The sequence below is a fragment of the Aspergillus karnatakaensis genome (assembly GCF_047715665.1).
Source record: "Aspergillus karnatakaensis strain CBS 102800 unplaced genomic scaffold BJY04scaffold_7, whole genome shotgun sequence".
Lineage (NCBI taxonomy): Eukaryota > Fungi > Ascomycota > Eurotiomycetes > Eurotiales > Aspergillaceae > Aspergillus > Aspergillus karnatakaensis.
In genome coordinates, this window is record NW_027395719.1 from 161,999 (window position 1) to 185,706 (window position 23,708).

General features: G+C 50.6%; 7 protein-coding genes across 7 annotated transcripts; 4 read left to right on the top strand and 3 right to left on the bottom strand.

Annotated features, from left to right (window-relative positions):
• Window positions 1-354: 354 nt before the first annotated feature.
• BJY04DRAFT_214537 (uncharacterized protein) lies at window positions 355-3,662 on the bottom strand (the record flags this gene model as incomplete). Its single annotated transcript, XM_073715244.1, has 5 exons — window positions 355-537; window positions 601-2,142; window positions 2,215-2,731; window positions 2,782-3,153; window positions 3,220-3,662. 5 exons carry the CDS (start codon window positions 3,660-3,662, stop codon window positions 355-357), a joined length of 3,057 nt encoding a protein of 1,018 aa, XP_073575013.1.
• A 1,914-nt stretch (window positions 3,663-5,576) lies between these two features.
• Window positions 5,577-7,010, bottom strand: BJY04DRAFT_180373 (uncharacterized protein). Its single transcript, XM_073710049.1, has 3 exons — window positions 6,157-7,010; window positions 6,025-6,083; window positions 5,577-5,969 (listed from the first exon to the last, which is right to left on the bottom strand). Exons 1-3 carry the CDS (start codon window positions 6,318-6,320, stop codon window positions 5,752-5,754), a joined length of 441 nt encoding a protein of 146 aa, XP_073575014.1. The 5' UTR covers window positions 6,321-7,010; the 3' UTR covers window positions 5,577-5,751.
• Window positions 7,011-7,027: 17 nt separating this feature from the next.
• Window positions 7,028-9,512, top strand: BJY04DRAFT_231792 (putative choline transport protein). Its single transcript, XM_073719624.1, has 5 exons — window positions 7,028-8,020; window positions 8,071-8,410; window positions 8,460-8,734; window positions 8,782-9,015; window positions 9,109-9,512. Exons 1-5 carry the CDS (start codon window positions 7,417-7,419, stop codon window positions 9,207-9,209), a joined length of 1,554 nt encoding a protein of 517 aa, XP_073575015.1. The 5' UTR covers window positions 7,028-7,416; the 3' UTR covers window positions 9,210-9,512.
• A 984-nt stretch (window positions 9,513-10,496) lies between these two features.
• On the top strand, window positions 10,497-15,248 carry BJY04DRAFT_214540 (pleiotropic drug resistance family ABC transporter; the record flags this gene model as incomplete). The annotated part of the gene is made up of 6 exons (XM_073715245.1): window positions 10,497-11,095; window positions 11,165-11,609; window positions 11,656-12,723; window positions 12,770-14,269; window positions 14,314-14,771; window positions 14,819-15,248. The coding sequence occupies 6 exons, from the start codon at window positions 10,497-10,499 to the stop codon at window positions 15,246-15,248; spliced, it is 4,500 nt and encodes a 1,499-aa protein (XP_073575016.1).
• A 2,777-nt stretch (window positions 15,249-18,025) lies between these two features.
• On the top strand, window positions 18,026-20,359 carry BJY04DRAFT_180382 (putative C2H2 finger domain protein). Its single transcript, XM_073710050.1, has one exon. The coding sequence runs from the start codon at window positions 18,698-18,700 to the stop codon at window positions 20,024-20,026; it is 1,329 nt and encodes a 442-aa protein (XP_073575017.1). The 5' UTR covers window positions 18,026-18,697; the 3' UTR covers window positions 20,027-20,359.
• Window positions 20,360-20,814: 455 nt separating this feature from the next.
• On the top strand, window positions 20,815-22,067 carry BJY04DRAFT_180384 (uncharacterized protein). The gene is made up of 2 exons (XM_073710051.1): window positions 20,815-21,283; window positions 21,340-22,067. Coding segments are annotated over exons 1-2 (663 nt in total). The 5' UTR covers window positions 20,815-21,281; the 3' UTR covers window positions 22,001-22,067.
• Window positions 22,068-22,128: 61 nt separating this feature from the next.
• Window positions 22,129-23,501, bottom strand: BJY04DRAFT_180387 (proteasome regulatory particle base subunit RPN10). The gene is made up of 4 exons (XM_073710052.1): window positions 23,360-23,501; window positions 23,266-23,304; window positions 22,947-23,166; window positions 22,129-22,869 (listed from the first exon to the last, which is right to left on the bottom strand). The coding sequence occupies exons 1-4, from the start codon at window positions 23,383-23,385 to the stop codon at window positions 22,330-22,332; spliced, it is 825 nt and encodes a 274-aa protein (XP_073575019.1). The 5' UTR covers window positions 23,386-23,501; the 3' UTR covers window positions 22,129-22,329.
• Window positions 23,502-23,708: the final 207 nt, after the last annotated feature.

Consider the following 23,708-nt stretch of genomic DNA (forward strand, 5'->3'; position numbering starts at 1 on the left):
AGATAGAGGGTAGGAGTGGATATGGAACGGTGCTGGTGTGCCTTCTTATATGTAATGGAGTCAACAGTCGTCGAGATCGAGGACATTCAAAGACAATGAATTTCTCATGATACAGTAGGCAATTTGATCCACCTGCTTCATCATATCGAGTCACCATCAGAACCTTGAAAAAAGTCTCCGTTTCCATAGCCCTAAGCCGATCAGGTAGGTAATGCAGAGCATCGCTTCCCCATTCAAAGGATTAACCTCGGACGGCCACAGGGGCCTGGAAATCTGCAACTTGGACGCTGGCTGGTAGGGAACATTGTCCGCTTGATGTGTGGTCTTCTTTTGTACACCCAATCCTAGCAGACCTCAATTTTGGTGCACATTGGTAGTGGCGGGGATGGGAGCGCTGTCACTGCATGCTGCTGGTGGGCAGATTGTAGGGTTTGGTCCAGATACATACAGATTCTCATCTTCGAAATAGACGAGATGCGAGGCTGCGTTTGCTTTTGGTTTGCTGCTGCTGCTCCCGCTGTATTTGAGGACAAGCTTCTCTCTATTTGATGGTGTTAGAGGAGAGCTGAAAAGCAGATACATGGATTGCTTAATACTTACCTTCCACTTGCCGATTTGCTCTAAGGCTTCCTTTGTGTATCGGTGAACTGGTCCATATTTCTCGACCAGAAGGTGGATGTGGTGCTCAAGAAGTTCTTCGGCCTCGGCGTCCTGCCCACGCCATCTCAGACAGTCGGAAAGCTCCAAGTGGGCCTCTAACGTGCCTGGCCTATAGACCACATCTAGGTATTGCTCTCGAGTCTCGAGATGCTGCTTGATAATTTCCTCGGCTTCCAGCGATTTTCCTTGGGCGTCGAAGACCACTATAAGGCCTGCTAGGCTTCTGAGTGAATGAGCCTCGCGAAGCCCCCTTAATTCCTGGCGTTTCAACCAAATTCTCTGGAGAAGCAGTTCAGCGTCATGATGTCTACCTTGCTTTGCTCTTATGAGGCCCATTTCTATGACAGCATACAAAGTTGTAGGATGATTGGGACCAAGAACTTCCGAGCTAGCTGCCAAAGTCCGTTCGCACATTACCTCGCCCTCTTCGGTTTTCCCTTGCCTTACTAGAGTAAGGCCTAGTAAAAGAGTGGTCTCAATTACCGTATAATGGAACGCTCCATATTCATTTTCAAGACCCGTCAATATAAGTCGAAACAGTGCTTCAGCTTCCTCACGTTTTTTTTGTCCTCTCAATGCGCCGCCCAAGAGAGTCAGATCCCATAGTGCATCAGGACTATCTTCTCCGAACGCCTGCTGACTGGCTGAGAGAGCTTGCCGATATACGGCTTCGGCCTCTTCGAATTTTCCTTGGGAGCAGAGCGAATGAACCAGGTTTCTCAGATCAGCCTCGGTGGAGTGCAGACCTTGCTTTTGATAACTTTTCAAATTCTGTGGGCGAATCAAGTCAGCTTCTTCGTACTTCCCCAGTTGTACCAGAACAAAAGCCATTTGACCACGTATAGTGAGCGTAGTTTGGTGTTCAGCCCCCAATACTTTATTTGCAGCGCAGAGTGCTTTGTCTAGCATCCTGTGTGCTTCGTCATCTCTACCATTGAGATGGGCAAAGGTTGCTACGCGAAAAGTTAGTGTAATCCATTCTGCAAAGTCTACTGCATGGGCTATCGCTTTCTTGGCGTGCGGCAATAGCGAGCGGAACGTATCCAAGTAATTGGGTGAGTCGGTTCCTGGTAGCTCCCTCAGAAGAGCCTTGACAAATCGGTGCTCCCACTCCTCCAGCTCACCATGTACTTCAAGCCACTTTTGCGTTGCAAGCTGAATCAGCCTATGCATTTCGAAACTTTTTGCATCCGTACTGATAGAGATAAACGAGAAGTTTCTCAGCATTTGGACATCTTCCTCAAAAGTGTTCTGAGGAAGGCAATCCTCCTGCATATAAGAGTTATGAAGCACAGACTCGGGAATTTGCTGTCTGTCAAAGAAGCTCATCAGCGATAGGAAGTTAGCGGCTGTTGGTTGCTCTTGTTGTATTTGATCAAAGGATATCTGCCATGCAAGAATGATCGAGCTCTTAGACTCCTTATCTCGACGAAGCTGTCCCCCTTCGTGATCAAGGAGACTCAGTTTTTGGTTGTCATTTCCCTTGAACAGTCGAATGTATTGTTACACTGAGCACCGCGGCGATCGTTGTTTGATATAGGTTGCTGCCTGAACCATTGCGAGCGGCATATACTCTAGAGCTTGTGCCAGCTCTGCAAGGTTGTCTGTTGTTTCTCCTATACCAAGCTTCGCGCGCAAAAGCGATTGCGCCATGACTTTATTCATCGGCTCGACAGCAACGATGTCACTATATTCAACCATTTTTAAGGCCACTGCTTTATTGCGCGTTGTCATAATAATTGAGCCATGATCACCTAGAGGAAGATACATCCGCAACGATTTTGCGCGCCTACCTCCGCTGCTGGCCGGTGCTTCTTGTAGGAATCGATCGTCGTCAACGTTATCCAGAATTAGGACCCATTGCCCATTTTGCTCATCAAGGAGCCATTGTTGGACAAGGTCGAAGATATTATTTGTGGGGTCGTCGCGGCCAGGAATTCTTGCTCGCTCTGCTATCTCCCAGAAACTCTGTTCAAATCGCGTCGCATTGCTAGCATGAACCCAGAACACCCATGTTTCGGGCAACCTTTCTCGAATCCGGTATGAATATTCAATGGCAAGTTGTGATTTTCTTTCTCGGTCAGTATAAGAAGTAAGCAAGTGTTGCGAGACTCAACTCACCCAACACCACCAAAGCCCACAAGAGCAACCCGAGCTGCTGCTGTTTTACATCTCTGCTCAATCTGTTCGAGCAATCCTTGATCGATAAAGTCTGGGTCACGTCGGAATGGCACTGTGGACACTGGCCTAGGAGGAGGCGTCGCAGGCAAAGAGGTAGATTCCAGCTGCTTTAGCAGGTCTTGCAGCACCTCCCTTGACAGATAGAGTATCTTTTGTTCGCTGCCACCAGCTCCCTCTGGCATATTCGAATCTTCTTTCAAGTGATCAAGTTGCTGATCCGCCAAGCCGATCGTAACGGCAAGCTCCTTCTGCCGTGTCAAGAATCTCGTCTTGATCTCCTCAGTAACGTGAGTATGGCGAAGAGAGGAATATCTAAGGTACACCCAGTCATTAATCAGAGACTCTATATTTACAACGAGTTACGTCAGATGGACTCACAGAATGGCTATGCTAACTACAGAGCTAATAGTAACTCTGCAAGCTTGCAACTGCTCGGACATTGTGCGAATGCGAGACTGCTTGAAGAATCCAATCATTGTCCTGTCCTGAAATGAGAGTTTTCCAGGTTCTTTGCTCGTCTGGGAACGCTTAGTCCAGCGCGAAAGATCATCCCTGATAGTATCACACGTCTTCTTGCAATTCTCGATCATGGTAGTCATTTTTGCGCTGACGTCCTTGCCAAGGGAGTCCCAGTCATCGCTCGATATATTTTGCAGTGATGCCAGTGTTGACTCGACGCCACATATACTTTCTCTGAGGTCTTTCAGGATATCTGGTGCGTCCTTGATGTTCTGCAAATCATCCAAAAGAAGCCTTACACCGTGCAGTGTTGGGACGGTAATCCCAACAATGCTTGCTGTGATACTTAATGGATACGCCATTGTGAAGGCCACATTGATAATAAGGACACGATAAAGGGTAGTAGAGGCTGTTTGACTAGAAACGTAGTAGCCTCGCCTTGAGCTGGGGCAGGAGGTCTTTGGGTAAGCGCGGGGCTGGACATACTCGTCACCTGATTGTTCTGCATGGCAAGGCTGTGTCTCTGCAGTCAAGGCCTGCCATCCTATCATTGCGTCAAGGATGCTAAGACTAAGCCTGTGTCCTCGCCCAAACAACAATCCATGAGAACCTCCCTCTCAGCTAGAATCCTGAGTTTTGAAGGCATACAAGCATTGCACCGCCTTGAACCAGTCAAGACAGATTTGAGACCTTCACCACGAATTGAGGCTAGGGATGGAGAGAGTGGTATTGAGTAATTTGTTGTGTGCTTCACAGAATGTTACTGTGTGGAAAGTAGACGGGAAGATATGTGCCGCTGAGCACAATATTCCTTCAGAGTCAAAATACGTACCCGGTACTCAACAGAGCAGTATTCTCCCGATTCATGATCTCAACCGTACCAAGTACTCACCGGTGTCCTCTTTACGCAACGATCATTTGCCTTCAATTGGCCTCAATCAATTCGCTACCTAAAAATCATTATCAAGCTTCCTAGGAATTGGCTAAAGCATGAGCGTCATGATCCTTGCCGCAGAAGTCACGCTGAGATAGAGGTTTCATCATAGACAAACTAGCACGGCCGAGCAGGAAGGCGAAGAGACTCAGGGTCAAGTTAAGCAGCACTATTGCGAAGATGAGTATAGCGGGGACTGCGTAAACGAGGTCATAATGGGTTCTTGTGGAGTACGTGGTTTTGCTTCTGTAGCAGCTGCGCAGACGTACATAGTTTTCGACAATTTTTTGTCAGGGTGAGACAGCATGACACGGTCATACTCGTGCTCATCATGCTTTACGACCAAACTTGAGGCGCATTCTCAATTTTTGCTAGAAAACAGAAAGCGAGCAATGTCGGGAGAACCAGCTTGACTGATAGCATGGGCAGTCATTATATTATGTTTAGGCCCGTACGTACCTACCACGTACCTAGCACAGCACCTGTGGTATTAGCACCAAATACTTGGCTAATCGTGGTATCAATGGTTATGATGCTAAAAAAGACTCCAGCGTGTAGTCTGTTGCCTTTCTCAACGGTGCATGACAACCCTTGTTGAGAGTTAGAAGATGTGTAGGAATGATAGGCCTTTGTCCACGAGCTCATTCTTGCTAGCCATAATATAAGCTAGAGATCTTTTTCAAAATTGGCGTGTTCATTTGCGCAATCTAAAGTGAGCTTGCAATGAGACTTGGATGATTACAGTACAGAGTGGTTATCTAGTACTTGAAGACAATTTGAACGATGGCTGAGCATTAGATTTGTGATTTGCATAATTACTCAGCAATGATAGGATGCAGCTCGTGAGCGGTAAAGCGGCACCATCTGCAGGGCCCTCTCAGCCTTCGATGGCCAAAGAGCGCCGTCAAGTCGTCGACTCTCTCTCCATCATCTCACTGCTCTACTCTTTACCTTCTCCGCTCCTCATCCTGTTCACGCTCTATCTTCCCTTCGGGTTTTTCAGAGTACATATTTGCGACCTTACCTTCCCACCAGTTTTGCCCCTCCCGATCGCTCGGTTCGAAGCCGTCTCAACCTCCGTCTCCTAAAACTTGGCAATTTCTTGGGTACGGGCTCTCCCTATGATCATTGGCGCTTGCTATCCACTCCGGGAGTCGAGAAGCGTTCCGTGACTTGCCCTTCGTCATCTTTCTTTCCCGCGTCGCCGGTGGGCTGCGAACTTGCGAGTGAACTGACGCCTTCTATCTAGCTTTCACAGCGCTTCTACCATCCGATCTCTCCTCACGCACCCATGGCCTCCAACGATTACTACGGCCGACCGGGACCGGAGCATGGACAGGGACATAGCCCATACCCTCCACAGCCGTAAGTCATCACTTCTTTCGCCGCTTCTTATCGCTGTTGTATCTGACACGGCTGCGCGGGCCTCGACCTGAAAACCGAAGTTCGCTGCTGCTGTTCGTCGATGTAATGGAGAAACGAGCGCTACTCTAATCTTTATTCAAATTGTTACCTTGCTACTCTTGAATTCTTACTGAAAGATTCGGACTATAGTCACAACCAGGGCTACCCACCTCAAGGAGGCTACCCTCCTCACCCATCGCAACAATACGGACCGCCGCATCAAGGTAACTACGGAGGACCGCAGCAATACCAAGCACCACAGGGCCACCCACAATACCCACCACAACAAGGTTATCCACCACAAGGCTATGCGCAGCATGGGCCTCCACCGGTATGGTAGCTCCGAATCAATCATGCGCTTGTGACAGTTGAGTGACTCGTTCCAGATGCAATATCAGCAACAGCCTCCTCGACAGAAGAAGGATCGCGGGTGTCTAGGAGCCTGGTAAGCTTCATCATGTGCTGTTGCGCGTTTTCCCCTAGCGTGGTCTCGTCGCTAACATTTTTCTCCTCCATAGTCTGGCAACCCTTTGCTGCTGCTTCCTGTGCGAGGAAACGTGCGAGTGCTGCTTTGACTGCATCGAGTGCTGCGAGATGTGTTAAAACGGATGATGACCGGCTGGGATGATAAGAGCGATCCTGCCCAACTCGCACGCCGCCGGACCGCTCGGGAGTTGGACATGGTGCTTGCGATACCACTACATCCCTGATACTTGCGAACGCCCCCTGAGCTGGCTCCGTCACCGCGATTTTCATATTGGAATCATACTAGGATCCACGACCATTTAGGGGCAGCTTGGTATAATACTCTACCTTTGGACAGTCCGGTTACTGGGCGTTCGGTTTTGCTATCCAATATAGCGTATCTACTGGTTTATTCTGATACTGCAGATCGATACCTGCATTATGTACATCTTTATGGCTATCAAATCGACATTGAACGTCTACCTCGATATAAAACATAGCGACGCCAGGGGCAGCCAAGTCACAGAAGACTGAATGATCCAACCGGTTGTTCATACGGCCTTGAATTGGTGTATAAGACAACGACCACTGGTCAAGCGATCTTATCCCTATTCAGTCGTCCAATATCGGCAGACTCGCCAGATTCAGCACTGTCTGCTCTCTCTTGCTATCTCAATATCACCTACCTTTATATAGCTGGCGGCCATAATTTAACATACTCATGATACTACTATCATTAACCCAGTGCGGAATCCGCTCCAAACCCGCCTAGCAGACCAGCAAATCAGCTTAAGGTCTTTCTAAAGTTTAAGATCCGACTGCTGGTGCAAATATATATCACGGTGCGGATCACCTCCGCAGTTGCCGCCCCCGCAAAAGCCCTCGAGCCCCTGTGCTAGAACTAACCACTCTTGAAGGACCTAGTGTCATTCCCCGCAACCAAGATCTGATCTGCTGCCTACAAACAGCAAGTATTCGGATCTATTTCCGCCCTGTAGGCCCCATGACGCCGATAGTTGATAAGTGATAACGCATCTCTGATCGAGATGGGGCTTTGGAGACGCTCGGAATTCGCCAAGGCCATTCCGACATCGCTTATCATAGTATATCTCTCTATCATGATGGCTTGCGACGCATTGCAGCAATTATGTAACTGTTCCGATGATCTACTACGTCCTCGGCTTGGGTTTAATAACCATCTGTCCCAGATTTCCTCAATCTGGGTGGATTCGTCCATATGACTTCCTACCTAGTGAACCAGGATATCCTTCCCTATACCAAGTCCTAGATCCACCCAACAAAGCTTGACTGCCATGGACTCGGTTGAAGTATCCAAATCATCAGCACAGAAACCCAGCGATGGAGACATACAGGCTTGTGAAGCCGAAATGGCCAAAGGCGAGATCGGCATCGCCGGCCAACTCGACATGCCAATGAAACGAAAGTTCAACATATTGAGCATCGTGGCTGTCGGCTACAACATCTCGAACAGCTGGGTTGCCATCGCCGCTAGTTTCGCCATCGCAATCCAGTCTGGTGGTGCAGTATCCCTTCTCTACGGCATCATCCTCGTTACCTTCGCTATGCTCTGCACGGGCGTGACTCTTGCTGAATTGGCAAGTGTATATCCTACCGCCGGTGGACAGTACCATTTTACATCAATTTTGGCCTCTCGGCGCTGGAGCCGTGGCTTGTCGTACTCTAGTGGTCTTGCTGCGATTTTCTCCTGGATCTGTTTGGGTGCGTCGATTGGGCTGTCTGCGACAAATGCACTCATGGCCATCATCATCCGGTGGCAGCCCGGGTATGAGCCGCAGACGTGGCACTATTTCCTTGTTTATCAGCTCTTCAATATTGTGGTTGTGCTTTACAATGCATTTTTGACAAGCAGAACGCTCTGGGTTTATAATATTGGCTGTATGTGACTTGCCTTGCCCAAAGAGTATGCTTTTGCTGACGTTCTCTAGTTCTACTTTCAATTGCTACCTTCCTTGTTATTACGATTGCCTGTCCTGCTCGTTCAGGGACCCATGTCGACTCGCGGGACATCTGGAGTACATTCGTCAATGGGTCTGGGGGTTGGCCAGACGGGATATCTTTCCTTACTGGTCTCTCAACACCACAATTTATGCTTTCTGGTCTTGATGCGACTCTCCATCTTGCGGAAGAATGTCTTGATGCGGAGCGAGTCGTGCCTAAGGCGGTGCTGGTCACCGTCATGGTCGGATTTTTGACTGCTTTTCCTTTTTCGATTGGTATTATCTATAGCTATAACGACGTTGCGGATTCATTGACCACGAATACGGGGTGAGATACAATCCTTTGATCTTTAGTATTGAAGCGACTGACTGGATAGGTTCCCTATATACTTCGTCTGGGAAAAGGCGACACATTCACTCGCGGCCGCGACAGTGTTTATGGCTTCCTTATTCACCATCTCATGTGTTGCTTTCAATGCTGTGCATCAAACAGCTTCTCGACTGACTTGGTCTTTTGCACGCGACGAGGCGCTTTTCTTCTCTAAGACGCTAGCTTCCATACATCCCTCGCTCGGGATACCACTGTACTCGCTTATCCTCAATGGAGTACTGGTCTTCCTGGTAGGGATTGTATATGTGTGCTCGTCAACAGGTATGCCCATCGCCCTTATCACAGCCTTGATGAGACTAACAAATAAGCCTTCAACTCCTTCATCAGCACAACCGTTATTGTCGCACAGATCTCCTACGCAATCCCCGCGACACTGCTTATACTCCGTCGCCGTTCAACCCAATACCTTCCTACAAACCGACCGTTTAGAGTTCCGAACGTGCTGGGGTATATCTCGAACGTGGTGTGTATCATCTGGGCGGTTATTCTGACGGTGTTCTTCTGCTTCCCGACTGTGTTGCCGGTCACGGGGGGTAATATGAGTACGTTTCGTCCCTCTTCTCTCCCAACCAACATGATATTGTTTAAGGTGTTTTTAGAGGGCGATGCTGACAGGGTCTGACAACTACGTATAGACTACGCTTCAGTCGTGCTTGTTGTGATGTTGATAATCGGGATCGGGAACTGGTATGCTTATGCGAAGAGGCATTATCATGGGCCTCGTTTGGAGATGTAAACCTCTTTTGTTGTAAACCTCTTTTGAGCATTATTCCATACTCACTCTCAGATCTGAACTCGTGAATCCAATGTTGCACGTTGATTCCTGCCTAAGGCGAGTAAAATAGCACTCGTATATGCACCTCGTTGATTGGATGGGAATCTGCATGTGATACGGAGAATCCTCCGACGTGTTGAGATCCTGGAATTACTCCGTTCCTAGGTCACTGTTGGACGCCTCCCGTCATCTTCAGACCCTGTCAAAGACTCAGAGCTGTCACCGGAGTAGACTACCCGAGGGAATGTAAGCACTAGTTGTCGGTATGACTGATATTCCAATCCGGACCGAGAGCTCTTTGTTTATATAGGAGGACAGACTGGATGCCAACATCTGATCCAGTCCGCGGCCCCGAGGGCCCGATGAGCATTATCCCTAAAGGGGTTAGATCCGGGGTCTGAGCAGATGGTCGTGGTCCGGTGGGGCCACCCCCCTCATTGTCCCTCAAGGTTCCAAGCACTCAATAGTCGTATTTGCGTATCGGCATGCGACCGTTGGGGGAATTTAGTGTGGCACTCGGGACTTGTCTGTTCCGATCTATAATCCAGCTCTTGCCAGTATGTTAGGCGTCCATGGGTGCGAACGCGTGGTGACTCTGAGAGGTTTTGATCCTGGACAAGCAGTGGAGCAGCTAGAGCTCCGCTGTCAGCCCCAGATCGATGCGTGGAGACTGGAGAATAATGTATGTCATGGATGATACTACGAAGTGATCCAGTAGAAATTATCGAACCCAGGGTAGGAACCTTCCAGCCCTACATGTTCACCTTGAGATATCTGCTGTGTAAGATTGCGTTTGCCTGTTGCGGCAAATGTGAACGCTGATGATGGTGTGCCAAGGGCTGAACTGCCCGAAAGCTTGCGACGAGTGTCTTGCAAGTTGTCGCTTCGCTTGCAAGCTGCAACCATAACATCGGGCCGGCTGCTCTTGGTTCCTGGTCAATGGTTGAAGAGCCAACTCCCTCGATTTTAAAATCCCCCTTCGGATGTGCCCTTTCCGTGATCCGTTCCAGATTGGCTTTCATCATTTCCACCGTTTGACTTCTTGTTCTCTTCGTTCGTTCCTTCTAGGTATTCTACCTCCAGACTCCAGTACTCTACCCCCTCCGTGAGCTGATTTCTCGGCGTGCATTTATTTAATCAATTGACCTGCACTTCTCGTCATCCTTGTCTGTCTCTCATTCCGCTCCCCTGTTCCCCCCCCCCTTCTTTCCCTCCCGAGCATGTCGATAGCAGCTTGACACCGGCGCGATGTCTTCACAGCAGCCTCAGCCTCCAGCACCATTCGGGGCGGTCGCTGCTACCGCCGCGGGACAGCATGCCATAGACGCCATCACAAAAACAACAGAAGAGAACCCCCCCTCGGATTCCACGAAAGAAAAAGCAGACAGCTCAGACATCACCTACGCGAATTCCGAAAAGGACATCGACCACGCCAGCGAGCAGAAGATCACCGCCCTCGCGCGAAACTTCTCCCGGATCTCGCAGAAGAGCAGTGTCGCGGGCGGCACGAATACTTTCCTCGATGCCTCCACCGACCCCCAGCTCGACCCTAGCTCGGAGCACTTCAACGCCCGAAAGTGGACGAAAAACTTCCTCTCCGTTACCAATCGTGATCCGGACCGGTATCCGCGTCGTACGGCCGGTGTGTCGTTTCGCAACCTTAGTGCTTTTGGATATGGAACTGCCGCGGATTATCAGGCCGATGTCGCGAATATGTGGCTGAAGGGGTATGGGTGGATTCGGAGAAAGCTTGGCTTTGGCGATAGGGTTCGGATTGATATTCTACGTGATTTTGAGGGCTATGTTCGGAGTGGTGAGATGCTTGTTGTACTTGGCCGACCTGGAAGGTAGCACAGTCCTTGCTCTCTATGTTTTCGCTTGATCGATGCTGACAGTTTGCTTGTTTGTTTGCCTAGTGGATGCTCGACGTTTCTGAAAACTATCGCCGGCGAGACGCATGGCTTGTGGCTGGACGAGGGGACGGATATTCAGTACCAGGGTATTTCGTGGGACGAGATGCACAGCCGTTTTCGCGGGGAGGTCATCTACCAGGCTGAAACGGAGATTCACTTTCCACAGCTTACGGCTGGTGAGACTTTGCATTTTGCAGCTCGGGCGCGCGCTCCCGTCAATCGCTTCCCTGGCGTTACTCGAGATCAGTATGCGACACATATGCGCGACGTCACCATGGCGATGCTGGGGCTCAGTCACACTATGAACACGCAGGTCGGGAATGAGTTCATTCGTGGAGTTTCTGGAGGAGAACGGAAGCGAGTCAGTATTGCAGAGACGATTCTCTGTGGTTGCCCATTGCAATGTTGGGATAATTCCACTAGAGGTCTTGACAGTTCAACGGCCCTTGTAAGTAATCAAGCTCACGGTCAGTGCGCAACTAATTCTCTATCAGGAATTTGTCAGGAACCTCCGACTTTCCACCGAATATACAGGATCTACGGCGGTCGTTGCTATCTATCAGGCCAGTCAGGCAATCTACGACGTATTTGACAAGGCGATTGTTCTGTACGAGGGCCGGATGATCTATTTTGGAGATGCAATCGATGCTAGGCGCTTCTTTATCGAGATGGGTTTCGACTGCCCAGATCGGCAAACTACCGCCGACTTTCTTACCTCCTTAACCAGTCCTACCGAGCGACTTGTTCGAAAAGGCTTCGAAGGCCGCGTTCCACGCACCCCAGATGAGTTCGCCGCACGCTGGAAGGCTAGCACAGAGCGAAAACAGTTGCTTGAAGAGATTGGGGCTTTCCAGAACGAATATCCTATTGGTGGTAGTAAGCTCGAGGAGTTCAATCGCTCTCGTGCCGCGGAAAAAGCCAAAGGCACTCGTGCTGGATCTCCGTACACCCTCTCATACCCAATGCAAATTCGACTCTGTCTGTCTCGAGGCTTCATCCGCTTGAAGGGAGATATGAGCATGACTTTGGCGACCACTATTGGCAATAGTATCATGGCTCTGATTATCTCAAGCGTCTTCTATAACTTGAGCGATACGACTGAGGACTTTTTCTCCCGCGGCGCCCTATTGTTCTTTTCTATCTTGTTGAATGCTTTCTCGAGTGCGCTCGAGATTCTAACACTTTGGCAGCAGAGGCCGATTGTTGAGAAGCACTACAAATACGCGCTTTATCACCCCTCGGCCGAAGCGATTAGTTCGATGATTGTCGACTTACCGGCAAAGGTGCTCACCTCGATTGTCTTTAACCTTATCTTATACTTTATGACGAATCTTCGGCGCACTCCAGGACATTTCTTCATCTTCTACCTATTCTCGTTCACGACAACGCTGACCATGTCGAACATTTTCCGTTGGATCGGTGCTATTTCTCGGTCGATGGCGCAGGCGATGGTTCCCTCGTCGCTATTCATGCTTGCTCTCGTTATCTATACAGGGTTTACCGTGCCTGTGCGGGATATGCGGCCTTGGTTCCGATGGATCAACTATATAAACCCTATTGCAGTGCGTTCCACTTTTCTCTGGTTATTTGCATAGCTAATGTGTTCAGTACGCCTTCGAATCAGTTATGGTCAACGAGTTCAGCGATCGAACCTTCCCTTGTTGGGACCAAGGATATGTTCCTGGCGGGGAAGGGTATGCTGATGCCCCGTTGTCTTCAAAGATCTGCTCTGGTCGAGGAGCCGTGCCCGGACAAGACTTCATCGACGGCGATGCCTTTATCAACGTCTCATACGAGTACTACAAGTCTCACCTGTGGCGAAATTACGGCATCATACTGGCTTTCTTGTTCTTCTTCCTAGCGGCCTATATCATCTCTAGTGAGTTGGTCCGTGCTAAGCCTTCCAAGGGTGAGATCCTCGTCTTTCCTCGGGGCAAAATTCCTGCATTTGCGAAGGAAATTCGGAGAGATGAGGAGGTTCCTGCTACGGAAAAGGCAACGGCGGCTACAGTTACCGACCAGGCGGAAGCTCATGTTGGTGCTATCTCTAAGCAAACGGCAATATTCCACTGGCAGGATGTGTGTTACGACATCAAGATCAAAGGCGAAAATCGTCGGATTCTGAACCACGTTGATGGCTGGGTCAAACCTGGAACTCTAACGGCATTGATGGGTGTAACTGGAGCGGGCAAGACCTCTCTATTGGACGTTTTGGCTGACCGTGTGACGATGGGCGTTATCACGGGTGAGATGTTGGTAGACGGACGGTTACGAGATGATTCGTTTCAACGCAAAACTGGATACGTGCAGCAGCAGGATCTCCACCTCGAGACGAGTACCGTTCGTGAGGCATTGATATTTAGCGCCATGCTCCGCCAACCAGCCAGTATCTCACGGAAGGAAAAAATTGCGTACGTCGACGAGGTTATCAAAATGCTCGGCATGGAGGAGTACGCTGAAGCCATTGTTGGTATCTTGGGTGAAGGATTAAACGTCGAGCAGAGAAAGCGCCTTACAATTGGTGTTGAACTTGCAGCCAAGCCAGACCTACTTCTATTTTTCGATGAGCCGACGTCTGGATTGGATAGTCAAACGGCATGGTCTATCTGCTCTTTAATGAGAAAGCTCGCAGATCACGGACAGGCCATTTTATGTACCATCCATCAACCTTCCGCCATACTCATGCAGCAATTCGACCGTCTCTTGTTCCTCGCCAAAGGTGGCAAGACTATCTACTTCGGTGAGCTCGGCGATAACATGGAGACCCTGATCAAGTATTTCGAAGCAAAGGGCTCCGTTCCTTGCCCGAAGACCGCCAATCCCGCCGAATGGATGCTGGAGGTTATCGGTGCAGCACCAGGGTCTCACGCAGACAGAGACTGGGCTGAAGTGTGGAGTCAAAGCTCTGAACGCGATGAAGTGCAGCGGGAATTGGTTGAGATGAAAGCAGAGCTCTTGCAGAAGCCGGCACCTCCACGGACGCCTGAATACGGGGAGTTTGCCATGCCGCTGTGGTCTCAGTTCCTTATCTGTCTCCAGCGCATGTTAGAACAGTACTGGCGAAGCCCGTCGTACATCTATTCGAAGGCCGCTATGTGCATTATTCCGGTATGTATGCCTCTCATGGATTGAATATCACGCTGACTCTTTAGACCTTGTTCATCGGATTCACGTTCTGGCGAGAACCAGTCAGTCTCCAGGGCATGCAGAATCAAATGTTTGCAATTTTCATGCTACTCATTATCTTCCCGAACTTGGTCCAACAAATGATGCCATACTTTTGTACGCAGCGGGCACTGTACGAAGTGAGAGAGCGCCCGTCAAAGGCCTACTCATGGAAAGCCTTCATGATGGCAAGTATCTGTGTGGAACTTCCATGGAATATCCTCATGGCTATTCCAGCGTACTTTGCCTGGTACTACCCGATCGGCTTGTATCGCAACGCAGAGGACGACATGGTCGAGCGAGGAGGGACGATGTTTCTGTTGATTCTGATCTTCATGCTATTTGCCTCGACTTTCAGCTCAATGATTATTGCTGGAATTGAGCATCCGGACACGGGAAGTAACATCGCCCAGCTGCTATTCTCTCTGTGTCTCGTTTTCAATGGGTAAGTACCACATAAACCTACAAATACTCTATACTAACCCACCATAGTGTCCTCGCTACACCCAGTCAACTTCCCGGCTTCTGGATATTCATGTACCGCGTCTCCCCGTTTACCTACCTCGTCTCCTCCGTCCTGTCAACCGGCCTTCGAGGCGCCGAGGTCCACTGCTCTGACATTGAAGTCCTCTCCATTCCTCCTCCGTCCGGCGAGTCCTGCACGTCATACCTCGGTCCCTATCTCGAGATGACGGGTGGGAGGTTACTCGAGGACGCAGCCAATGGCGAGTGTCGGATGTGCGCGACGTCAACAACAGAGCAGTACTTGGACATGTTGGGCATCAATCCGGATGACTTGTGGCGCAATGTCGGGATTCTATTTGTCTATGTTGTCTTTAATGCGGTTGCGGCGGTGTTCCTGTATTGGTTGGTCCGAGTGCCGAAGAAGAAGAGTCAACAGGTGGAGAAGAAGACGCAGTGATTGCAGCATTGGGATTCGAGTGTGGCTGGTGCGATAGAAAGAGGGGAGAAAGAAAGATCGAGTACAAGCCACATTGGAGAACAGGCCTGGACTCAGTGAGGACTGGACGAGGTTGTCTAAGCCCACTCCGTCAGTCAGTCACTGGACTGCAGTATGTATACGATATCTTACTTGGCGTGGCTGTGCTTTTTTACTACGACCACCTATCAGCATCCCAGATGGATAGATTTATGATGTCAGCTTTAGCACCATCGCATCAGATCAAATATGACTATCTCCTCTTCATATGAATACAATTATAATCAAGATTACCACCGTTTATTGGTTCTTGTTTCTCATTCAGGTTGACCAGACTCCGCCCCCTGTTCAACCTCAACTTCAACTTCACCATCCACATCCCAGATGAAAGCACAGTGCATGCATACAGCATACATGCATGTAATTGCATGGCATAGCCCTTGCGTGGTTGCATTGTCCGCATTTTTCTCCGTCCTTGACATCTCATCTCCTGACTCTAAACCTGAATTAAGCGCCAGGAGTCCAGGGGCTTGGACACGACATGACGCGACACAGGCACGGACATCGACTCACCGACGCCGACAGGAAACTTGGAGGACAGAAACGCCACGGCGGCTCTGCTGCCAGGTTTGCGTTGTATTGTACTGTAGATACGGAGTGCGAGCATTTAATGGTTAATCGGTAGACTTGAACTTGAATTGAAGCACGCGATGTTCATTCGATGAGGGCTTTTGGGTTTGAGATGAAGGTGTAAGGTTGGCTTGAATTGGGCCTAGACTTGTTGACTCTTAATTCAATTTCTTAATTCTAGATCTCCTGAGTCTGGATACGGTATGGAGGATAGGACAGTGATAGGGTGCCAGGGTGGTAAGTACGAAGTACTCAGCTACCTAGGTGAGAAGGGATCTGCCTTGTTAAGCCTTCCCTAAATAACTAGCTCTTGACAATCTCACTCTTCACTCCTGTGAGTCTGACCCTGTTTGTCGGTCTTGGTAGTGGTAGTGTGGTGATTTAGTGTCAGGTCGTCAGCAAGCCATCGGAGGAATAGTTAACTTACTGGTTAGGTCAAGGTGGTAACGTGGTTGAGGGATGATGCATGGAAAATGGAGCCGTGGCTGGAGGTTCTGTCTCTCTCCTTGTCCAGTGTCTTGGAAGACAATGGGGGCTGATAATTATCATGCAGGTTGGAGATAGTGTCTCGGTTTATGCTGCACAAGGTGAATGTTTACCAATAGATAGGTTAGATGGAGTGGGTGTGAGTGTAGGTGTGGGGGGAAATGTCCGAGCATAGCCGCCGCGCCATGCAGCCGGCGACAAAGTCCTGGCTGTTGATGAATCTTGACTGTTTCTGTCTCACTTCGTATCTTCCTGATTCTGGGGTCTGAAAAGGGCCACAAGCAGATTAGAGACCGGGGAAGAAAGCTAGAAGGATATTGCAGATGTAGATGCAGAATGTCTCAGATTTGCTTTTAGCTTCATGGAAACGCTCACGGCTCCAATGTCGGGAGGTCTTACCCCCCCATCTGGATGATTGGGGTAGGTAAGTAAGTAAGGTTATTGTTGGTAACTTACAGCATCGCCATTCATGGGCTGAGTCCGATCAGGCAGGCAGGGCACTGAGTCACCGTGGGCGTGGATTGACTGGCGCGGTGCAGAGTGCAGAGTGCAGGGAGCAGAAGTTCTCGAAGATCGTCATCTCGGACCCCAATCTCCAGCAGAGCATGCGTTGATGACTCTCCACTGTCCAGTACATACACACGTCCTCTCTCTTAGCGGGTCCATCTACAAACTCTAGCCAGTCTAGCCAGGAACCCCTGCATGCTGCATGAGATGATGATCTCGAGACGTCAATATCATTGATCAGGATTCAGGGATATAACTCAGCTGAGATGTTGTGCGACGGTACTACTGGCAAGGCGTCTTCAGGATCGATCAGCTCGAACCCTCATCCCCGGTTCTTCTCCTGCAAGAGCAAGCCCTCACCGACCAGTCAATGCTGGTCTCGGTTCTGTCGAATCAATGCAACGAGGTAGAATGAGGATTGAGGATCGTCGTGCGTGCGTGCCTTGTCCCGCCCTGGCGGGGACTGGCCTTCTGCTTTTTGGTCTCGGCATCCATCCAGGCGCTAAACGGGCGGTTGAGGCCGAATCGTCGGGTTTTGACCTTCTGACCTGTCACTGGCGGCAGATTGAAGAAGGCATTGATACTTTATTCCTGATAAACTAAGCTGGTGGAGCCCGAGATGGAGACGGGCTTAACGTGTTTGCGTGGGGATACCCCGATTAGGCCAACGCTGGGACAGGCGCCAGACTTGTCTTGGTTAAGCTCTGAGCGAAAGTGGATGGAAATAGATTTCGATAGTCTGGATTTGTTCGATTTCACCTGGATGGGGCCGTTTTGGGGGCCGTTTTACGGTGACAGTGGCAGTTTGGACATGATTCAGGACCAGATGGGAACAACTTCCGAACCGCACCGCGGGCACGCTCCGTCCAGCACAAAGTCACGAACATTGAACATTCTCACGCCATCAATCCAAAAGACATTGCCGATCGTTGATTAATCTGTTGGTCTTCCGGGCTCCATTTTTACCACGCCAAGAGGCGAGCAGGGATTTCATCATTCAGGGAATCCTTGCACTGGGCAAATCAATCGCCCAACACAGCCTGGTTCCCATCCTTCCTGCATGCCCGGGTGAAGGTGTGGAAAAAAGCAAGCCACGCCCGTGATAGGTGCTGACCACGCCATCAGGCTGACTTACCTGCTACGTTCTGACCATCTGTCGCCGCTTTAACTCGCAATGAGGCTCTAACGGTATGAAATCGTTCCGTATTAGCGATGATCCGGAATGAATGAATCTGCCCTGCCGCTGCGAGCGCCGATGACACTTGCGCCGGTCAGCCACTGTCCCACCCGTCGGTAATACTATTACCACATTACTGCTCGTTGTCTAGACCACTTCTGGCGAGGCGCTCTTGTCGCTCGAGGGAAATCACGTCGGAGATAGCGCCAAATTCAGCCAGCAAGTGGAGGGTGGGGAGGAAAAAAGAATGAGTGGCACCAACGCAATGAGCCCTGACTAGTCCCTATCGACTCTGTCGGCATCACATACCATACTGCCTTCCCGAGCAAGGTTGCTCTTGACTCTGTGATGGGGGGTACGCAGTCGTTACTTGCGGCTCTTTTGGATCCTCCGGATTCGCGGGCGACGCCTTCATCGCCCTGACTTTCAGAAAATTGCGTCCCGTCTGGGTCGGCTGGTGCGAAGCTTGCGGTGGAGGTGAAAATGATAAATGATAAACGCCCCCAGCGGTCCGCTGCAATTATGGCTGTTGTTGTTCAACAGTTTCCGCAAGTGCAGGCTTTGTCTGTATCCCGCTTGATTGTGGTGCCTTCTTTGTTGTTGTCAATTGCTTTACTTCCTATCGCTAACAATGGATGGCCACTATCACCACCAGTATCCTGACTTCCAGGCCTTCCCTATGGGTCACATGCCGATAGTGGAAGATGTCCATCTTTACCCCCATGATGCTGAGGTGTTGGCGACGTCTATGCCAGATGCAATGATGGGGTGTGTGCCAATGGCATGCGACAACGCTGTCAAGAGCGCTCCTTTTCCCCCGTACAGCCCGTTGGCATACCCTCACCCTCCTACTCCGGAAATGACTTACTGGAGCCCCGCGTTCGAGGAGAGCGTGCGCAGCGCCTCACCCCAAACAGACAGCCAGAGCGGCTGCTTCTCCACCCACTATGACGACTCGGGCTCTTGCGCTTCGGGCTTCGAGAGCTCGCCGTCCCCCTCATACCCCGAAATGCCCGTCGTCGGGATCTACAGCCCGGAGTCTATGAACGCCGTTGAACCAATCCAAACAATTCAACCCATTGCGCAAGGCAATTCCATGTTCGTGCAGGTTTACAGCTCCCACCCACCCGAGTATACCACCCCCGCCTCAGCATCCCCTAGCGAGCCTACCAGCTCCAAGCCCGCTCGCAAAGCACCCGCCAAGAAGAACACTCGCAGTCGCGTCCAGAAGCGCGGCAAGCCAGCGAAAAAGACACCGGCTAGACCCAGCCGTACAGAAGCAGAAACAACCACCAAGGCGACACCCAAGAAGCAAACCGATCGCCGGTTCGAATGCTGTTTCGCGCGATACGGCTGCACCAGCACATTCCCTTCCAAGAACGAATGGAAGCGCCATGTCAGCTCGCAACACATTCAGCCAGGCTTTTTCAGATGCGACATCGGTCGATGCAGCCTCAACAACCTCAAGCGTGACACATCCCAGTCCGACTCCCAAACCCCCTCTCCTATATCTCCTCACCCACACTCACATTCACACTCACCCCCTCACCTCCCGTCAACTCCCACAACCCCAACCCTCCTAATCAACGACTTCAACCGCAAAGACCTCTTCATCCAGCACCAACGCCGCATGCACGCCCCCTGGGTATCCACAAAACGCAAAGAGCCCGTCTCGAAGTCCGAGAAAGATGCCTTCGAGGCCACGCTCGCGGACATCTCGAAGCGGTGCTGGGTGAAGCTTCGGCCGCTGCCGACTCTCTCCCAATGCGGGTTCTGCGACCAGGAGTTCCGCGGCGCGAACGCTTGGAAGGAGAGAATGGAGCATGTTGCGAGACATTTGGAGAAGGCAGATCCAGGGCCCGAGAGAGAGGATGTTCCCCTGCGTGAGTGGGGGGTTCGGAATGGGGTGCTGAGGTGGGAGGGGGAGAGGTGCTGGCTTGTCGGGCTTTGCGGGAAATGAATGGGGTTCTTTCCGTCTTCGTGATGTCTCGAGTAATGGTTTATCTTCTATGTTCTTTGAATGTCTTTCTTTGTGTTGTACCATGGGGCATTGGGAGGATGGGAATCTGTCTACTGACTTAGTCTGCTTTATTATGCTTTCGGGTCGGGAACTTGTGGATTTGGGGAGATATGCTAGAGACTACGGACTGCTTTCGGGGTTATTTGCGCATGGCATGGGAGTGTTATGGATAAGGATATTGGTTTCGGATACGAGGACATGATTCAACGGCCGCAACTGCGAGATACTATGATGTGACTTATGATATCCTGTACTAGATAGTTTACTTACTACTATAGCTCTTGTCTGATTATGCTATACTCGGCGAGAGAATATGACTTTCGAGGAGTTACCTCTCTACCTCGGACAGTGCCTGTATGCTTTCCGCACATAGAAGAACAACTGAGCCCTGCATGTCCTTCATCTCCTCAGGCTAGACTTCTACCGTAGAATAAAATCTCACCTAAGACCCCTCTTCTTCCTTCCCCGTCCGGCCCCCAGTCATCCTCAATTTGTGAGCAATGTACCTTCGAAGTATACACAAAGCCACCCAATAATAAATCACTAGCAGACGCCGGGGCCAGAATGTAAGCGCCTGATTCTCGCTCGATGAACTGTAACGTAGGATGTCGCATGCCAGATGAATGTTGGCTTGAGCGTTTGCTTGCGTGCGTGCGTGCGTGGTGTGGTTCTATATATAGCTGCACTACCACCACCACTCTCTCGTGTTTCTGCTTCTGGGGTTAGATCCGCGGAGAAACGGGGGTCTCTAGATTTAGTGTTTTATTCTATTTTTTTTTTGTCTCAGGAACATGAACTTTGAAAGGTAAACGAGGCGATTGGGTATGATGGTCGACTCTTATTGTCGTTGTTGGGGTATACTTTGGTGGCTAGGGGTGTTTATTCTGCACCCGAGTAGTGGAAGGAACTGGGTGTGGATTAAACAACTCAGCTTCCACCTCCGCATTTCTTGATATCGCTCTTCCGTAGCTACACCAAGAACAACGACACCACTACAACCCCGACAACCCTTTCCTCCCGCTTGACTGGACACAATTGCTCACATCGCACTTATACCAATGCTCTGCCGATAACACACGATCCTTAAGTCCGCTACAAAGTCAGACGAGACCTCCCGGAATAGACCACGCCCCATCGCGCCGCATCTCCGTCGAGGTCCTCCCACCACTTCGCCTTCCTTACACTTGCACGCGCAATGTACGCCCCGCCTTTTCCCAAGTCTTCAGAGAGCACCAACTGATAAATCTTCACAGGCCCGTCTATTCCCTAATAATCATCAACAAAGCCGGCGGGCTGATCTACCAGCGCGAGTTCCAGCCTGGGCTGCGGAAGCTCTCCACGAACGACTACCTGGTGCTGGCGGGAACATTTCACGGGTCCGTTCTACCCTTACTCCTTCTTCCTGCATATACTGTTTCCGTCGGATATGAGCATGAGCCTGTAATGCTGCGCTTCGCAATCTCCCCCACAACGCAACACAACACAACACAGCACACCAAGCCCATCGAATTGAACGGAACCAAGCTAACAAGAACCACCCACACAAAACAGCGTCCACGCAATAACCCGCACCCTAACCCCCAAGATCCCCAACCCGCTCGCCACCTCAACCACAACAACAACAACAGCAACCCCCTCCACCCCGCAGCCGCAACCGCAACCCCATTCCGCACACCCCTCCACCTCAGCATCAACATCAACCCTCACCCCGCCAATCCCCTCCTCCACACCAACAGCCCCCTCAATACCCCAATCCACATACCCGAACCCCTCGACCCCGCCGACCGGCCTGCAGACGCTCGAAACGGAGAAATTCCACCTTACGTGCTTCCAGACACTCACGGGGACCAAGTTTTTGCTGTTCACGGATCCGCAGATGCAGAATGTGGATGGTGTTATGAGGAGTATATATGAGCTGTATGCGGACTATGTGATGAAGAATCCGTTTTATCAGATTGAGATGCCGGTGAGGTGTGAGGGGTTTGAGAGGGGGGTTGGGGGGTTTTTGAGGGGGAGGGTTTGAATTGATACTAGTTATGGCTATTGGAGGTTAGGGTTGTATGTTATATAGAGGTTGGTAAGTGAGGTTGGTTTATAGATAGAGAGAGGCGAGGTTGTGAATCTATAATGATTATGGAATGGCAAGATGGAGTGAGCGTTATCTCAATTTATAAGTAACGCCGGGTATGCAATTTAATTGAGCGATCAAGTCAGTCGGTACACAAGTCAGGATACAGCAAGTTCTACGCAGTATCCATCTTATCATCCCCATCGCCCTTCTTCCCCGAACTTCCCTCCTCAGGAATTCCCTCCAAATCAGTCTTCCCCTCCCGCTCCTCCCTCTCCTTCTTCTCCCTCTCCAGCCGATTCTTCTCCTCCTCCAAACTAAGCCTCAGCGCAAACGCGAGCTCGGGGTCATTCTCCTCCGCCGCATCCAGATCCAATCCGCCGCCAACACCTCCATTATCCTGCCCACCATTACCACCGGCATCGCCGCCCAAAATCGCAGACGCCTGGAGTTCCTCGGATAGGAGATTCGGTCCCGGGGGAATAATAGCGAGGTTTGAGCCGTCGCCACCCTTGACGTTCTCGACAAAGGCCTCTAGCTTCTTGGTCTGGTCTGATTCAAGGTCGCCGAAGGCAATGACGTCGATGGAGACGTTGTTCTTCTTCATCTTCTTGGCGAGCTTGACGAGGGTCTTTTCGTCTTCGGTTATGGGCGAGCAGCTGAAGACGATTATGCGTTGGCGTTGGGATTTTTCCGAGCGGTGTTTCAGGGCGAGCTATAATCCATCATCATTAGTATTGCGTTCGTTGTTTACCTGTGAGGGCGAGAAGAAGGGAATAAATGGCAGCATACACCAGCAACTTGTATACTCGAAGTAAAGTGCGCAGTCCCGTGGATCTTTGTCCGGTGCAGACCAGCTAGAATGCCACCAAAGTCGGTTGTGAATGTGGAGAGGACTTCAGGGCCCTTGCCGCCCATGCTCATCAGGCCGACGGCGGATTGCGGGTGCACGCGCATCTTGGCTGTGTGGATGACGCTGACGGCGTCGATCTGGGCTTGCCATCGTGTCGAGCTGGAGAGGAACTTGTTAGCTGAGCTGCGGTTATGATCATCGACCCGGCGGTCATCGGGAGAGGGTAGAGGTGAGGTGGTGGGAGAGGCGGATGCTCACGTGTAGTCGCCGTTTCTGCTGCTTTCGCTGTTGTCGACACTGCGATGGGTTAGCTAGCTTGTTTGATGGGAGCTCAGGTTCGGGGCTGACGGACACGATCATCGTAGCTTCGAGCGACATTTTGGGCGGTGTTTAGATGTGCGGATTATAGAAGATTTGGTTTGCGGGAAGAAGGCTGGGGGAATAGATGAGGGTAGAGCTGTTTAGGTGGTTTGTAATGGAGATGGAGGTGGTCGATGGCGGGAGGTTGAGCTCAGATGGAGATGAGAGATGTCACCGCTTAGAGGTGGGTTATGGAAGACGCTTGAAATGCTCTGGCTCTGCTTGGATCTGAGTCATTTTAGGTGCCTGATTTGGCGGTAATTTGGGCTATCTTAGACGGAGTACTCCACTTTGTAATGGGTTAGGTTAAGTCGGCGCTTGTTTACCTTCCCCCCATCAAC

Bases quoted from the DNA above. Each gene is read 5' to 3' on its own strand.
- BJY04DRAFT_180373 (XM_073710049.1), bottom strand. From the start codon at position 6,320: ATGTCCAACTCCCGAGCGGTCCGGCGGCGTGCGAGTTGGGCAGGATCG. The intron at 6,084-6,156 runs CTATGGAGGAGA...GATGAAGCTTAC, and splicing joins AGCAGCAAAGGGTTGCCAGA to CAGGCTCCTAGACACCCGCG. The intron at 5,970-6,024 runs CTGGAACGAGTC...GAGCTACCATAC, and splicing joins GGCTGTTGCTGATATTGCAT to CGGTGGAGGCCCATGCTGCG.
- BJY04DRAFT_231792 (XM_073719624.1), top strand. From the start codon at position 7,417: ATGGACTCGGTTGAAGTATCCAAATCATCAGCACAGAAACCCAGCGAT. The intron at 8,735-8,781 runs GTATGCCCATCG...CTAACAAATAAG, and splicing joins ATATGTGTGCTCGTCAACAG to CCTTCAACTCCTTCATCAGC. The intron at 9,016-9,108 runs GTACGTTTCGTC...AACTACGTATAG, and splicing joins GGTCACGGGGGGTAATATGA to ACTACGCTTCAGTCGTGCTT.
- BJY04DRAFT_180382 (XM_073710050.1), top strand. From the start codon at position 18,698: ATGGATGGCCACTATCACCACCAGTATCCTGACTTCCAGGCCTTCCCT.
- BJY04DRAFT_180387 (XM_073710052.1), bottom strand. From the start codon at position 23,385: ATGTCGCTCGAAGCTACGATGATCGT. The intron at 23,305-23,359 runs GTCCGTCAGCCC...AACCCATCGCAG, and splicing joins CTCGAAGCTACGATGATCGT to TGTCGACAACAGCGAAAGCA. The intron at 22,870-22,946 runs GTATGCTGCCAT...GATGGATTATAG, and splicing joins CGAGTATACAAGTTGCTGGT to CTCGCCCTGAAACACCGCTC.